At 46.1% G+C, this 16,153-nt stretch overlaps 1 protein-coding gene across 7 annotated transcripts in view; it reads left to right on the top strand.

Annotated features, from left to right (window-relative positions):
• Positions 1 to 16,153, top strand: part of LOC115111149 (AP-4 complex accessory subunit RUSC2-like) — a 77,311-nt gene that overhangs the window by 31,832 nt on the left and 29,326 nt on the right. For all 7 annotated transcript variants that reach the window (XR_010461423.1, XR_010461426.1, XR_010461425.1 and 4 more), the window contains exon 4: positions 1,685 to 2,273. Coding sequence is in view for 3 of the 7 variants with exons in the window: in XM_065011361.1 (XP_064867433.1) it covers positions 1,685 to 2,273 (589 nt within the window). In the remaining 4 variants the exon portion in view is untranslated. The remainder of the gene's footprint in view (positions 1 to 1,684; positions 2,274 to 16,153) is intronic.

Below are 16,153 nucleotides of genomic sequence, written 5' to 3'. Positions count from 1 at the left end.
GTCATTAAAACTGATTTTTTTTTAACCACTCCACAAATTTCTTGTTAACAAACTATAGTTTTGGCAAGTCGGTTAGGACATCTACTTTGTCATTTCTCCAACGATTGTTTCCAGACAGATTATTTCAAGAGTTATTGATATTTTACGATGTTCTTGTGATCAGATTTATAAAAACATCCCGCTGTTTGAAAGTACGCCTTGGAAAACATAAACCCCACTATAACACGTAAAGATATCCCCTCACCAGTTGAGAGGTACAGAACCACATCCTTCTGTTCATGTATTAGGTCGCGTCAGGATGGGGAAAAACATTCATCCACCACGGTAGAGGAGGTAACTATGACAACAAATAACTCCGAAGAGAAGCCATGTGGATTTATACATTCAATTCTGTATCTCCACACAGTTTAAACAAATAATTATATTTCCTCCTCCTTCCTATAAGCCACATTTAGTCCGTTATACAGGAAACACTGTCCATATCAGATTTTACATATCGTTTGAGTTGGCCCCACATATTTATGAACGGCTGTGCCTGATGTTCTTTGTGGTGGGCCGTCTCATGAATTGACATGATGTATTTAGGTGAGCGGACACCTGGGGTGGTTGATTTGCCTGGTCCCATAGCCCATGATTCTGTATTTCTTTGTGACTAATTTGTATACAGGTAGACAAGAGGGGCCATCAACCCTGATTAGAACCAACTGCTACTCGTCTGTCGTTCTTTATAAATGCTGTTTTGAATTTAAATTAAATTGTACCTACACATTAAAGAAGGCTGTAAAGCCGAAGTGTCTGTGTACACTATCCCTGATTCAGTGAAAATATATATTTTTTAATTAATCATTAATCAGGTTTTTTTTAGTACCTTTTTATTTAACTAGGCAAGTCGGTTAAAGAACAAATTCTTATTTACAATAACAATAGCTTAATGCGGCCATCTTTTTGAATGGAAACACATTACACCTGTTTGTTTGACAGAATTGGCACGTTTAATTGCTGGTTTAAGTCCCGGGCCAGGCGACGTAATAGACCATTACTACCATCTATTACCGTTGCACTGAGGCAGCTGGGAATCCTGTAAGAGTGTATTCCTGGAGAGTGTGTCTGTCCCAGATTCTGTCTACATGCCTTCAGTGGGTGTGTTGTTGACCCAATAAAGATAGTTCTATTTACAGTAGCTATCAGTGCTGCAGTCTGAGGATATCCATGCTATTATTGGGGCCACAGAGTGGTGCAGCGGTCTAAGGCACTGCATCTCAGTGTTAGAGGCGTCACTACTAGGCATTCTAGTTCGTATCCAGGCTGTATCACAACCGGCTGTGATTGGGAGTCCAGTAGGGCGGCGAACAGTTGACCCAGCGTCGGTGTAGGCCGTCATTGTAAATAAGAGTTTGTTCTTAACTGACTTGCTTGGTTAAATAATAAATAAATAAATAAAACACGTGTGGCTCTCAAGGACATATTCTGTCATCAAAAGTATCTCTTGGGACTTAAAGGTAACATCAGTAACTTACTGAATCGGAGAGAAAATATTACGGTGAAGATTAAATTAATGAAAAGTCTTGATGTTTAGTTGACCAGTTGAATCATTGTTGTTGTACCGGCATAAGTGGAGTGGCTGTGGCTATTGGAGGCTTGGTGATCTTGGATCTAACCCGTCTCTGTCCCTCTCTCTCCACAGCGTGATGAAAATGAGGAAGAGGATGAGGAAGAGGAGAGAAAGAAGAGGGAGCAGCAGCAGATGGGCGGAGCCTGTTCAGACCTCATCATCGAGGGACAGGTGTACATTAACATCTCCCCTCCCGTGGTTGACCGAGGACCCATCGGAGGCGGGACTCCCCAATCCCGTAGCTACGACCGGAACCTGGACAAGTCCCCGCCCCCTCGGCTTGGCTCATTGGAGCGCATGCTGAGCTGCCCTGTTCATCTCAGTGAGGGCGCCGTCCCCCTCGGCCCTCCCACTCCGCCACGGGTCACTTCCTTCGCTGAGATCGCCAGGAGCAAGAGGAAAAATGGAGGAAGCACTGGCTCTCCTTCTCTCAGGACGGGGGGATGTTCAGATCCCTTCTCCTCCACCCACTCGGCCCACTCCCACTCCTCGGCCCACTCCTCGTCCTCGACCCACTCCCACTCCTCTGCCGACTTCTCCCCCATCCTGGAGGGCCTGGGTCAGGGTCCGAGCCACAGTGTGCCCTTCCAGCGCTGCTCCAGCCAGGGCAGTGTGGACCGCCCTGGTGGTGGCGCCAGAGAAACACGCTCCACGGCTGAAGGTAAGAAGAGAAGAAGAGCACCTATTAGGAGCTATAATGATATAAAACGATTATGGCCATGTTCCAGCCTGACTACGTTGCAGTCGCCTGCCAGATGTCACAATGCGTGGATAGGTATTTAGCACATCAGCTAACCACATCATATGATAGAGCAATCTGATGATCTATTTAACATAGCAGCCAACCACATCGTATGATATAGCAATCTGAGGATCTATTTAACATAGCAGCCAACCACATCGTATGATATAGCAATCTGATGGTCTATTTAACATAGCAGCCAACCACATCGTATGATATAGCAATCTGAGGATCTATTTAACATAGCAGCCAACCACATCGTATGATATAGCAATCTGATGGTCTATTTAACATAGCAGCCAACCACATCGTATGATATAGCAATCTGAGGATCTATTTAACATAGCAGCCAACCACATCGTATGATATAGCAATCTGAGGATCTATTTAGCATAGCAGCCAACCACATCGTATGATATAGCAATCTGATGCCTGATTGTTGATGTTGCAGGCAAACCGTTGATGCAACGTACCTTTTTTGTTTATTTGGCGCCTTTGTGGACAGGAGATCCATTAAAATGATGTGCTTCCTGTTGCATAGGGTCAAGGGTCATTGGCTGAGGTTGTTTGGTTGATCATTGATAAGTGCAGTGGTATGATAGTGAAAGTTTGTCTGTTTGTGCGTTTTATTACATAACACAGCTGGTAAGAGGTGAGTTAGACTGTGTAACTTATCTAACTTCTTGTTTGAAGAGAACTGAGGACAGGGAAAAGTGCTGTGTGTGTGTGTGTGTGTGTGTTTTGTGTGTGTGTGTGTGTACGTGCGTAGGCTACTGAAACTCACTTTAATCATATAGTGTTGTAAACTTTGTCAGCAAAGGAACTGGGTAACAAGGGGAACTGTGGCGAACGTGAGACAAATAGGACTGCAGAGAACAGCCTTCGCTGAGCCATACTCTAGCTACCAACACAGCTTCTGAGGGTCTAGTGCTATAGGGTAGTTTGTACTGCAGAGAACAGCCTTCGCTGAGCCATACTCTAGCTACATACACAGCTTCTGAGGGTCTAGTGCTATAGGGTAGTTTGTACTGCAGAGAACAGCCTTCGCTGAGCCATACTCTAGCTACCAACACAGCTTCTGAGGGTCTAGTGCTATAGGGTAGTTTGTACTGCAGAGAACAGCCTTCGCTGAGCCATACTCTAGCTACCAACACAGCTTCTGAGGGTCTAGTGCTATAGGGTGTTTTGTGGACGGTGTTTATTTCCCCAGTCTACTCTATGATGTGGACTGTGTTTATTTCCCCAGTCTACTCTATGATGTGGACGGTGTTTATTTCCCCAGTCTACTCTATGATGTGGACGGTGTTTATTTCCCCAGTCTACTCTATGATGTGGATGGTGTTTATTTCCCCAGTCTACTCTATGATGTGGATGGTGTTTATTTCCCCAGTCTACTCTATGATGTGGACGGTGTTTATTTCCCCAGTCTACTCTATGATGTGGACGGTGTTTATTTCCCCAGTCTACTCTATGATGTGGATGGTGTTTATTTCCCCAGTCTACTCTATGATGTGGATGGTGTTTATTTCCCCAGTCTACTCTATGATGTGGACGGTGTTTATTTCCCCAGTCTACTCTATGATGTGGACGGTGTTTATTTCCCCAGTCTACTCTATGATGTGGACGGTGTTTATTTCCCCAGTCTACTCTATGATGTGGACGGTGTTTATTTCCCCAGTCTACTCTATGATGTGGACGGTGTTTATTTCCCCAGTCTACTCTATGATGTGGACGGTGTTTATTTCCCCAGTCTACTCTATGATGTGGACGGTGTTTATTTCCCAGTCTACTCTATGATGTGGACGGTGTTTATTTCCCCAGTCTACTCTATGATGTGGACAGTGTTTATTTCCCCAGTCTACTCTATGATGTGGACGGTGTTTATTTCCCCAGTCTACTCTATGATGTGGACGGTGTTTATTTCCCCAGTCTATTCTATGTATCAACTAGTTTAGTTGTCTAAGTGCTTTATGTAATATCTTTCCTTTCCATATTATGTTTGAACAGGTAAGAATCGCTGTGACCAGATATACTCTAGACATACAGTAGCCAAGATGTACAGTAGCCAAGATGTTCAGTAGCCAAGATGTTCAGTAGCCAAGATGTTCAGTAGCCAAGATGTTCAGTAGCCAAGATGTACAGTAGCCAAGATGTTCAGTAGCCAAGATGTACAGTAGCCAAGATGTTCAGTAGCCAAGATGTACAGTAGCCAAGATGTACAGTAGCCAAGGTGTTCAGTAGCCAAGGTGTTCAGTAGCCAAGGTGTTCAGTAGCCAAGGTGTTCAGTAGCCAAGATGTTCAGTAGCCAAGGTGTTCAGTAGCCAAGATGTTCAGTAGCCAAGATGTTCAGTAGCCAAGATGTTCAGTAGCCAAGATGTACAGTAGCCAAGATGTACAGTAGCCAAGATGTACAGTAGCCAAGATGTACAGTAGCCAAGACGTACAGTAGCCAAGACGTACAGTAGCCAAGACGTACAGTAGCCAAGACGTTCAGTAGCCAAGACGTTCAGTAGCCAAGACGTTCAGTAGCCAAGACGTACAGTAGCCAAGACGTACAGTAGCCAAGACGTACAGTAGCCAAGACGTACAGTAGCCAAGACGTTCAGTAGCCAAGACGTACAGTAGCCAAGATGTTCAGTAGCCAAGATGTTCAGTAGCCAAGATGTACAGTAGCCAAGATGTTCAGTAGCCAAGATGTACAGTAGCCAAGATGTACAGTGCATGGGAACAGAATTAAATAGTATGTGTGTATGTGAGAGTGCAGGTGGTGGTGGTGATGATGATGATGATGATATAAACAGTAGCAGAACAGGTCTGTTCCCCCTGCTCACTGTGTTTGTCCTTTCTGAAAATAGCGCTTTGGTCCTTGACGTGTCCTTTCCAGGCCTCAGGACTAAAACTACAGTGACAGAGAGTTGGAGTGTTTATCCCTGCTGATAATAAAGCTTTGGTCCTTAAACGTGTCCTTTTCAGGCCTCAGGACTAAAACTATAGTGACAGAGAGTTGGAGTGTTTATCCCTGCTGATAATAAAGCTTTGGTCCTTAAACGTGTCCTTTTCAGGCCTCAGGACTAAAACTATAGTGACAGAGAGTTGGAGTGTTTATCCCTGCTGATAATAAAGCTTTGGTCCTTAAACGTGTCCTTTTCAGGCCTCAGGACTAAAACTATAGTGACAGAGAGTTGGAGTGTTTATCCCTGCTGATAATAAAGCTTTGGTCCTTGACGTGTCCTTTTCAGGCCTCAGGACTAAAACTATAGTGACAGAGAGTTGGAGTGTTTATCCCTGCTGATAATAAAGCTTTGGTCCTTAAACGTGTCCTTTTCAGGCCTCAGGACTAAAACTACAGTGACAGAGAGTTGGAGTGTTTATCCCTGCTGATAATAAAGTTTTGGTTCTTGACGTGTCCTTTTCAGGACTAAAGTGACAGTGTTTCGAAAGCGTTTGAAATTCCTAAGAATTTCTCTGCGGAACATTGAGTGTCAGAGGACTCCGAATGGAATGTTCTAGTAGGACAGACAGACTGGCCCAGCTGTTCCCAATGTGGGAGGGACTCCGAGAGAGCATATTAGCATATTAGTGCTTCAGTCCAATGGGAGCGAGAGAGGACAGAGGGGGAAAAAAACACACATTCCAGCCACCCTAGAGTGGCTAACACAGATGTACAGACACTTTGTCACAGTAAAACAGGGAGACAGCCTTTTAATTTAGGTTGAGAATATGGAGTGTTAGGAGGGCTGGGATTAAAGCCAGGGGATGTGGAGGACAGGGATTTGGGGGTGGTAGAGAGAGAGAGAGAGAGAGAGAGAGAGAGAGAGAGGTAGGTAGCCCAGGGCTATAACGAGGATAGAATATTTATTTCATGGCAACTAGCACAGTGTCAACGTCACTTCTGTTTATACACTGTTTGAATGTTACGAATCCAATACACTATTGGAATATATGATAATAATACAAAACAGGAGCTGTTATAATATATACTGCACTGTCTGGAATTATACATATTAATGAGTGGGGGGGACGAGAGATGAATCAGAGATGAGAGAGAAGTGGAGAAGTGGGGGTTGAAAGAGGAGAGAGAAGGGGAGAGAGAGAGAGAAGGGGAGGTTGAAAGAGGAGAGAGAAGGGGAGAGAGAGAGAGAAGAGAGAGAGAAGGAGAGAGAGAGAGAGAAGGGGAGGTTGAAAGAGGAGAGAGAGAGAGAGGGAGGTTGAAAAGGAGAGAGGGGGAAGGGGAGGTTGAAAGAGGAGAGAGGGGGAAGGGGAGAGAGAGGAGGAGAGAAGGGGGTTGAAAGAGGAGAGCGAGAGAAGGAGAGGTTGAAAGAGGAGAGAGAAGGAGAGAGAGAGAGAGAAGGGGAGGTTGAAAGAGGAGAGGGGAAGGGGAGGTTGAAAGAGGAGAGAGGGGGAAGGGGAGGTTGAAAGAGGAGAGAGGGGAAGGGGAGGTTGAAAGAGGAGAGAGAGAGAGAGAAGGGGAGGTTGAAAAAAAGGAGAGAGGGGGAAGGGAGGTTGAAAGAGGAGAGAGGGGGAAGGGGAGAGAGGAGGAGAGAAGGGGGTTGAAAGAGGAGAGCGAGAGAAGGAGAGGTTGAAAGAGGAGAGAGAGAAGGAGAGAGAGAGAGAGAAGGGGAGGTTGAAAGAGGAGAGAGGGGGAAGGGGAGGTTGAAAGAGGAGAGAGGGGGAAGGGGAGGTTGAAAGAGGAGAGAGGGGGAAGGGGAGGTTGAAAGAGGAGGAGGGGGGGGGGTTGAAAGAGGAGAGAGGGGGAAGGGAGGTTGAAAGAGGAGAGGGGGAGGTTGAAAGAGGAGAGGGGAAGGGGAGGTTGAAAGAGGAGAGAGGGGGAAGGGGGGTTGAAAGAGGAGAGAGGGGGAAGGGGGGTTGAAAGAGGAGAGAGAGAGAAGGAGAGGTTGAAAGAGGAGAGAGAGAGAAGGAGAGGTTGAAAGAGGAGAGAGAGAAGGAGAGAGAGAGAGAAGGGGAGGTTGAAAGAGGAGAGAGGGGGAAGGGGAGGTTGAAAGAGGAGAGAGAGAGAGAAGGGGGGTTGAAAGAGGGAGAGGGGGAAGGGGAGGTTGAAAGAGGAGAGAGGGGGAAGGGGAGGTTGAAAGAGGAGAGAGGGGGAAGGGGGGTTGAAAGAGGAGAGAGGGGGAAGGGGGTTGAAAGAGGAGAGAGAGAGAAGGAGAGGTTGAAAGAGAGAGAGAGAAGAGAGAGAGAGAAGGGGAGGTTGAAAGAGGAGAGAGGGGGAAGGGGAGGTTGAAAGAGGAGAGAGAGAGAGAAGGGGGGTTGAAAGAGAGAGAGGGGGAAGGGGAGGTTGAAAGGGGAGAGAGAGAAGGAGAGAAGGGGGTTGAAAGAGGAGAGAGAGGAGGAGAGAAGGGGGTTGAAAGAGGATGATAATAAGAAGTGGAAAATAAGGACATAATGGCATACAGTATAAAATAAGGGCATTTAGGCGTATATACCGTTTATACAGACTATGGGAGGCACACAGTACTACATAGAGCCATGACTACATGGAACTCTATTCCACAGTACTACATAGAGCCATGACTACATGGAACTCTATTCCACAGTACTACATAGAGCCATGACTACATGGAACTCTATTCCACAGTACTACATAGAGCCATGACTACATGGAACTCTATTCCACAGTACTACATTGAGCCATGACTACATGGAACTCTATTCCACAGTACTACATAGAGCCATGACTACATAGAACTCTATTCCACAGTACTACATAGAGCCATGACTACATGGAACTCTGTTCCACAGTACTACATAGAGCCATGACTACATGGAACTCTATTCCACAGTACTACATAGAGCCATGACTACATGGAACTCTATTCCACAGTACTACATAGAGCCATGACTACATGGAACTCTATTCCACAGTACTACATAGAGCCATGACTACATGGAACTCTATTCCACAGTACTACATAGAGCCATGACTACATGGAACTCTATTCCACAGTACTACATAGAGCCATGACTACATGGAACTCTATTCCACAGTACTACATAGAGCCATGACTACATGGAACTCTATTTCACAGTACTACATAGAGCCATGACTACATAGAACTCTATTCCACAGTACTACATAGAGCCATGACTACATGGAACTCTGTTCCACAGTACTACATAGAGCCATGACTACATGGAACTCTATTCCACAGTACTACATAGAGCCATGACTACATGGAACTCTATTCCACAGTACTACATAGAGCCATGACTACATGGAACTCTATTCCACAGTACTACATAGAGCCATGACTACATGGAACTCTATTCCACAGTACTACATAGAGCCATGACTACATGGAACTCTATTTCACAGTACTACATAGAGCCATGACTACATATAACTCTATTCCACAGTACTACATAGAGCCATGACTACATGGAACTCTATTCCACAGTACTACATAGAGCCATGACTACATGGAACTCTATTCCACAGTACTACATAGAGCCATGACTACATGGAACTCTATTCCACAGTACTACATAGAGCCATGACTACATGGAACTCTATTCCACAGTACTACATAGAGCCATGACTACATGGAACTCTATTCCACAGTACTACATAGAGCCATGACTACATGGAACTCTATTCCACAGTACTACATAGAGCCATGACTACATGGAACTCTATTCCACAGTACTACATAGAGACATGACTACATGGAACTCTATTCCACAGTACTACATAGAGACATGACTACATGGAACTCTATTCCACAGTACTACATAGAGACATGACTACATGGAACTCTATTCCACAGCACTACATAGAGACATGACTACATGGAACTCTATTCCACAGTACTACATAGAGCCATGACTACATAGAACTCTATTCCACAGTACTACATAGAGCCATGACTACATGGAACTCTATTCCACAGTACTACATAGAGCCATGACTACATGGAACTCTATTCCACAGTACTACATAGAGCCATGACTACATGGAACTCTATTCCACAGTACTACATAGAGCCATGACTACATGGAACTCTATTCCACAGTACTACATAGAGCCATGACTACATATAACTCTATTCCACAGTACTACATAGAGCCATGACTACATGGAACTCTATTCCACAGTACTACATAGAGCCATGACTACATATAACTCTATTCCACAGTACTACATAGAGCCATGACTACATGGAACTCTATTCCACAGTACTACATAGAGCCATGACTACATGGAACTCTATTCCACAGTACTACATAGAGCCATGACTACATGGAACTCTATTCCACAGTACTACATAGAGCCATGACTACATGGAACTCTATTCCACAGTACTACATAGAGCCATGACTACATGGAACTCTATTCCACAGTTCTACATAGAGCCATGACTACATGGAACTCTATTCCACAGTACTACATAGAGCCATGACTACATGGAACTCTATTCCACAGTACTACATAGAGCCATGACTACATGGAACTCTATTCCACAGTACTACATAGAGCCATGACTACATATAACTCTATTCCACAGTACTACATAGAGCCATGACTACATGGAACTCTATTCCACAGTACTACATAGAGCCATGACTACATGGAACTCTATTCCACAGTACTACATAGAGCCATGACTACATGGAACTCTATTCCACAGTACTACATAGAGCCATGACTACATGGAACTCTATTCCACAGTACTACATAGAGCCATGACTACATGGAACTCTATTCCACAGTACTACATAGAGCCATGACTACATGGAACTCTATTCCACAGTCCTACATAGAGCCATGACTACATGGAACTCTATTCCACAGTACTACATAGAGCCATGACTACATGGAACTCTATTCCACAGTACTACATAGAGCCATGACTACATGGAACTCTATTCCACAGTACTACATAGAGCCATGACTACATGGAACTCTATTCCACAGTACTACATAGAGCCATGACTACATGGAACTCTATTCCACAGTACTACATAGAGCCATGACTACATGGAACTCTATTCCACAGTACTACATTGAGCCATGACTACATGGAACTCTATTCCACAGTACTACATAGAGCCATGACTACATGGAACTCTATTCCACAGTACTACATAGAGCCATGACTACATGGAACTCTATTCCACAGTACTACATAGAGACATGACTACATGGAACTCTATTCCACAGTACTACATAGAGCCATGACTACATGGAACTCTGTTCCACAGTACTACATAGAGCCATGACTACATGGAACTCTATTCCACAGTACTACATAGAGCCATGACTACATGGAACTCTATTCCACAGTACTACATAGAGCCATGACTACATGGAACTCTATTCCACAGTACTACATAGAGCCATGACTACATGGAACTCTATTCCACAGTACTACATAGAGCCATGACTACATGGAACTCTATTCCACAGTACTACATTGAGCCATGACTACATGGAACTCTATTCCACAGTACTACATAGAGCCATGACATTTAACATTTAACATTTAAGTCATTTAGCAGACGCTCTTATCCAGAGCGACTTACAAATTGGTGCATTCACCTTATGACCTCCAGTGGAACAGTAGTGCATCTAAATCTTTTCAGGGGAGGGGGTGAGAGGGATTACTTTATCCTATCCTAGGTATTCCTTAAAGAGGTGGGGTTTCAGGTGTCTCCGGAAGGTGGTGATTGACTCCGCTGTCCTGGCGTCGTGAGGAGTTTGTTCCACCATTGGGGGCCAGAGCAGCGAACAGTTTTGACTGGGCTGAGCGGGAACTGTACTTCCTCAGTGGTAGGGAGGCGAGCAGGCCAGAGGTGGATGAACGCAGTGCCCTTGTTTGGGTGTAGGGCCTGATCAGAGCCTGGAGGTACTGAGGTGCCGTTCCCCTCACAGCTCCGTAGGCAAGCACCATGGTCTTGTAGCGGATGCGAGCTTCAACTGGAAGCCAGTGGAGGGAGCGGAGGAGCGGGGTGACGTGAGAGAACTTGGGAAGGTTGAACACCAGACGGGCTGCGGCGTTCTGGATGAGTTGTAGGGGTTTAATGGCACAGGCAGGGAGCCCAGCCAACAGCGAGTTGCAGTAATCCAGACGGGAGATGACAAGTGCCTGGATTAGGACCTGCGCCGCTTCCTGTGTGAGGCAGGGTCGTACTCTGCGGATGTTGTAGAGCATGAACCTACAGGAACGGGCCACCGCCTTGATGTTAGTTGAGAACGACAGGGTGTTGTCCAGGATCACGCCAAGGTTCTTAGCGCTCTGGGAGGAGGACACAATGGAGTTGTCAACCGTGATGGCGAGATCATGGAACGGGCAGTCCTTCCCGGGAGGAAGAGCAGTTCCGTCTTGCCGAGGTTCAGCTTGAGGTGGTGATCCGTCATCCACACGGATATGTCTGCCAGACATGCAGAGATGCGATTCGCCACCTGGTCATCAGAAGGGGGAAAGGAGAAGATTAATTGTGTGTCGTCTGCATAGCAATGATAGGAGAGACCATGTGAGGTTATGACAGAGCCAAGTGACTTGGTGTATAGCGAGAATAGGAGAGGGCCTAGAACAGAGCCCTGGGGGACACCAGTGGTGAGAGCACGTGGTGTGGAGACGGATTCTCGCCACGCCACCTGGTAGGAGCGACCTGTCAGGTAGGACGCAATCCAAGCGTGGGCCGCGCCGGAGATGCCCAACTCGGAGAGGGTGGAGAGGAGGATCTGATGGTTCACAGTATCGAAGGCAGCCGATAGGTCTAGAAGGATGAGAGCAGAGGAGAGAGAGTTAGCTTTAGCAGTGCGGAGCGCCTCCGTGATACAGAGAAGAGCAGTCTCAGTTGAATGACTAGTCTTGAAACCTGACTGATTTGGATCAAGAAGGTCATTCTGAGAGAGATAGCGGGAGAGCTGGCCAAGGACGGCACGTTCAAGAGTTTTGGAGAGAAAAGAAAGAAGGGATACTGGTCTGTAGTTGTTGACATCGGAGGGATCGAGTGTAGGTTTTTTCAGAAGGGGGTGCAACTCTCGCTCTCTTGAAGACGGAAGGGACGTAGCCAGCGGTCAGGGATGAGTTGATGAGCGAGGTGAGGTAAGGGAGGAGGTCTCCGGAAATGGTCTGGAGAAGAGAGGAGGGGATAGGGTCAAGCGGGCAGGTTGTAGGGGCGGCCGGCCGTCACAAGACGCGAGATTTCATCTGGAGAGAGAGGGGAGAAAGAGGTCAGAGCACAGGGTAGGGCAGTGTGAGCAGAACCAGCGGTGTCGTTTGACTTAGCAAACGAGGATCGGATGTCGTCGACCTTCTTTTCAAAATGGTTGACGAAGTCATCTGCAGAGAGGGAGGAGGGGGAGGGGGAGGAGGATTCAGGAGGGAGGAGAAGGTTGCAAAGAGCTTCCTAGGGTTAGAGGCAGATGCTTGGAATTTAGAGTGGTAGAAAGTGGCTTTAGCAGCAGAGAGAGAAGAGGAAAATGTAGAGAGGAGGGAGTGAAAGGATGTCAGGTCCGCAGGGAGGCGAGTTTTCCTCCATTTCCGCTCGGCTGCCCGGAGCCCTGTTCTGTGAGCTCGCAATGAGTCGTCGAGCCACGGAGCGGGAGGGGAGGACCGAGCCGGCCTGGAGGATAGGGGACATAGAGAGTCAAAGGATGCAGAAAGGGAGGAGAGGAGGGTTGAGGAGGCAGAATCAGGAGATAGGTTGGAGAAGGTTTGAGCAGAGGGAAGAGATGATAGGATGGAAGAGGAGAGAGTAGCGGGGGGAGAGAGAGCGAAGGTTGGGACGGCGCGATACCATCCAGTAGGGGCAGTGTGGGAAGTGTTGGATGAGAGCGAGAGGAAAAGGATACAAGGTAGTGGTCGGAGACTTGGAGGGGAGTTGCAACGAGGTTAGTGGAAGAACAGCATCTAGTAAAGATGAGGTCGAGCGTATTTCCTGCCTTGTGAGTAGGGGGGAAGGTGAGAGGGTGAGGTCAAAGAGGAGAGGAGTGGAAAGAAGGAGGCAGAGAGGAATGAGTCAAAGGTAGGCGTGGGGAGGTTAAAGTCGCCCAGAACTGTGAGAGGTGAGCCGTCCTCAGGAAAGGAGCTTATCAAGGCATCAAGCTCATTGATGAACTCTCCGAGGGAACCTGGAGGGCGAAAAATGATAAGGATGTTAAGCTTGAAAGGGCTGGTAACTGTGACAGCATGGAATTCAAAGGAGGCGATAGACAGATGGGTAAGGGGAGAAAGAGAGAATGACCACTTGGGAGAGATGAGGATCCGGTGCCACCACCCCGCTGACCAGAAGCTCTCGGGTGTGCGAGAACACGTGGGCAGACGAAGAGAGAGCAGTAGGAGTAGCAGTGTTGTCTGTGGTGATCCATGTTTCCGTCAGTGCCAAGAAGTCGAGGGACTGGAGGGAGACATAGGCGGAGATGAACTCTGCCTTGTTGGCCGCAGATCGGCAGTTCCAGAGGCTACCGGAGACCTGGAACTCCACGTGGGTCGTGCGCGCTGGGACCACCAGATTAGGTGGCCGCGGCCACGCGGTGTGGAGCGTTTGTATGGTCTGTGCAGAGAGGAGAGAACAGGGATAGACAGACACATAGTTGACAGGCTACACAAGAGGCTACGCTAATGCAAAGGAGATTGGAATGACAAGTGGACTACACGTCACGAGTGTTCAGAGAGTTAAGCTTACGTAGCAAGAATCTTATTGACTAAAATGATTAAAATGATACAGTACTGCTGAAGTAGGCTAGCTGGCAGAGGCTGCGTTGTTGACTAAGTAGGCTAGTTGGCATTGGCTGCGTTGTTGACACTACACTAATCAAGTCGTTCCGTTGAGTGTAATAGTTTCTACTGTGCTGCTATTCGGGGCTAGCTGGCTAGCTAGCAGTGTTGATTACGTTACGTTGCGTTAAAAGAACGACAATAGCTGGCTAACTAACCTAGGAAGTCGCTCTAGACTACACAATTATCTTTGATACAAAGACGGCTGTGTAGCTAGCTATGTAGCTAGCTACGATCAAACAAATCAAGCCGTTGTACTGTAATGAAATGAAATGAAAAATGTGATACTACCTGTGGAGCGAAGCGAAGTGCGACCGGATTGTTGAGTGCAGAAGTTCTGTTCGGTAGACGTTGGCTAGCTGTTGGCTAGCTAGCAGAGTCTCCTATGTTAAGGACGACATAAAACTACACACTCTAAACTACACAATTATTTTGGGTACGAAGACAGCAAAGACAACTATGTAGCTAGCTAACACTACACTAATCAAGTCGTTCACATGGAACTCTATTCCACAGTACTACATAGAGCCATGACTACATGGAACTCTATTCCACAGTACTACATAGAGCCATGACTACATGGAACTCTATTCCACAGTACTACATAGAGCCATGACTACATGGAACTCTATTCCACAGTACTACATAGAGCCATGACTACATGGAACTCTATTCCACAGTACTACATTGAGCCATGACTACATGGAACTCTATTCCACAGTACTACATAGAGCCATGACTACATAGAACTCTATTCCACAGTACTACATAGAGCCATGACTACATGGAACTCTGTTCCACAGTACTACATAGAGCCATGACTACATGGAACTCTATTCCACAGTACTACATAGAGCCATGACTACATGGAACTCTATTCCACAGTACTACATAGAGCCATGACTACATGGAACTCTATTCCACAGTACTACATAGAGCCATGACTACATGGAACTCTATTCCACAGTACTACATAGAGCCATGACTACATGGAACTCTATTCCACAGTACTACATAGAGCCATGACTACATGGAACTCTATTCCACAGTACTACATAGAGCCATGACTACATGGAACTCTATTTCACAGTACTATAGAGCCATGACTACATAGAACTCTATTCCACAGTACTACATAGAGCCATGACTACATGGAACTCTGTTCCACAGTACTACATAGAGCCATGACTACATGGAACTCTATTCCACAGTACTACATAGAGCCATGACTACATGGAACTCTATTCCACAGTACTACATAGAGCCATGACTACATGGAACTCTATTCACAGTACTACATAGAGCCATGACTACATGGAACTCTATTCCACAGTACTACATAGAGCCATGACTACATGGAACTCTATTTCACAGTACTACATAGAGCCATGACTACATATAACTCTATTCCACAGTACTACATAGAGCCATGACTACATGGAACTCTATTCCACAGTACTACATAGAGCCATGACTACATGGAACTCTATTCCACAGTACTACATAGAGCCATGACTACATGGAACTCTATTCCACAGTACTACATAGAGCCATGACTACATGGAACTCTATTCCACAGTACTACATAGAGCCATGACTACATGGAACTCTATTCCACAGTACTACATAGAGCCATGACTACATGGAACTCTATTCCACAGTACTACATAGAGCCATGACTACATGGAACTCTATTCCACAGTACTACATAGAGACATGACTACATGGAACTCTATTCCACAGTACTACATAGAGACATGACTACATGGAACTCTATTCCACAGTACTACATAGAGACATGACTACATGGAACTCTATTCCACAGCACTACATAGAGACATGACTACATGGAACTCTATTCCACAGTACTACATAGAGCCATGACTACATAGAACTCTATTCCACAGTACTACATAGAGCCATGACTACATGGAACTCTATTCCACAGTACTACATAGAGCCATGACTACATGGAACTCTATTCCACAGTACTACATAGAGCCATGACTACATGGAACTCTATTCCACAGTACTACATAGAGCCATGACTACATGGAA

Source organism: Oncorhynchus nerka, linkage group LG27, assembly GCF_034236695.1.
Source record: "Oncorhynchus nerka isolate Pitt River linkage group LG27, Oner_Uvic_2.0, whole genome shotgun sequence".
NCBI classification, from domain to species: domain Eukaryota; kingdom Metazoa; phylum Chordata; class Actinopteri; order Salmoniformes; family Salmonidae; genus Oncorhynchus; species Oncorhynchus nerka.
The sequence above is the reverse complement of the archived record's forward strand: the minus strand, read 5'-3'. Positions and strand labels throughout refer to the sequence as shown.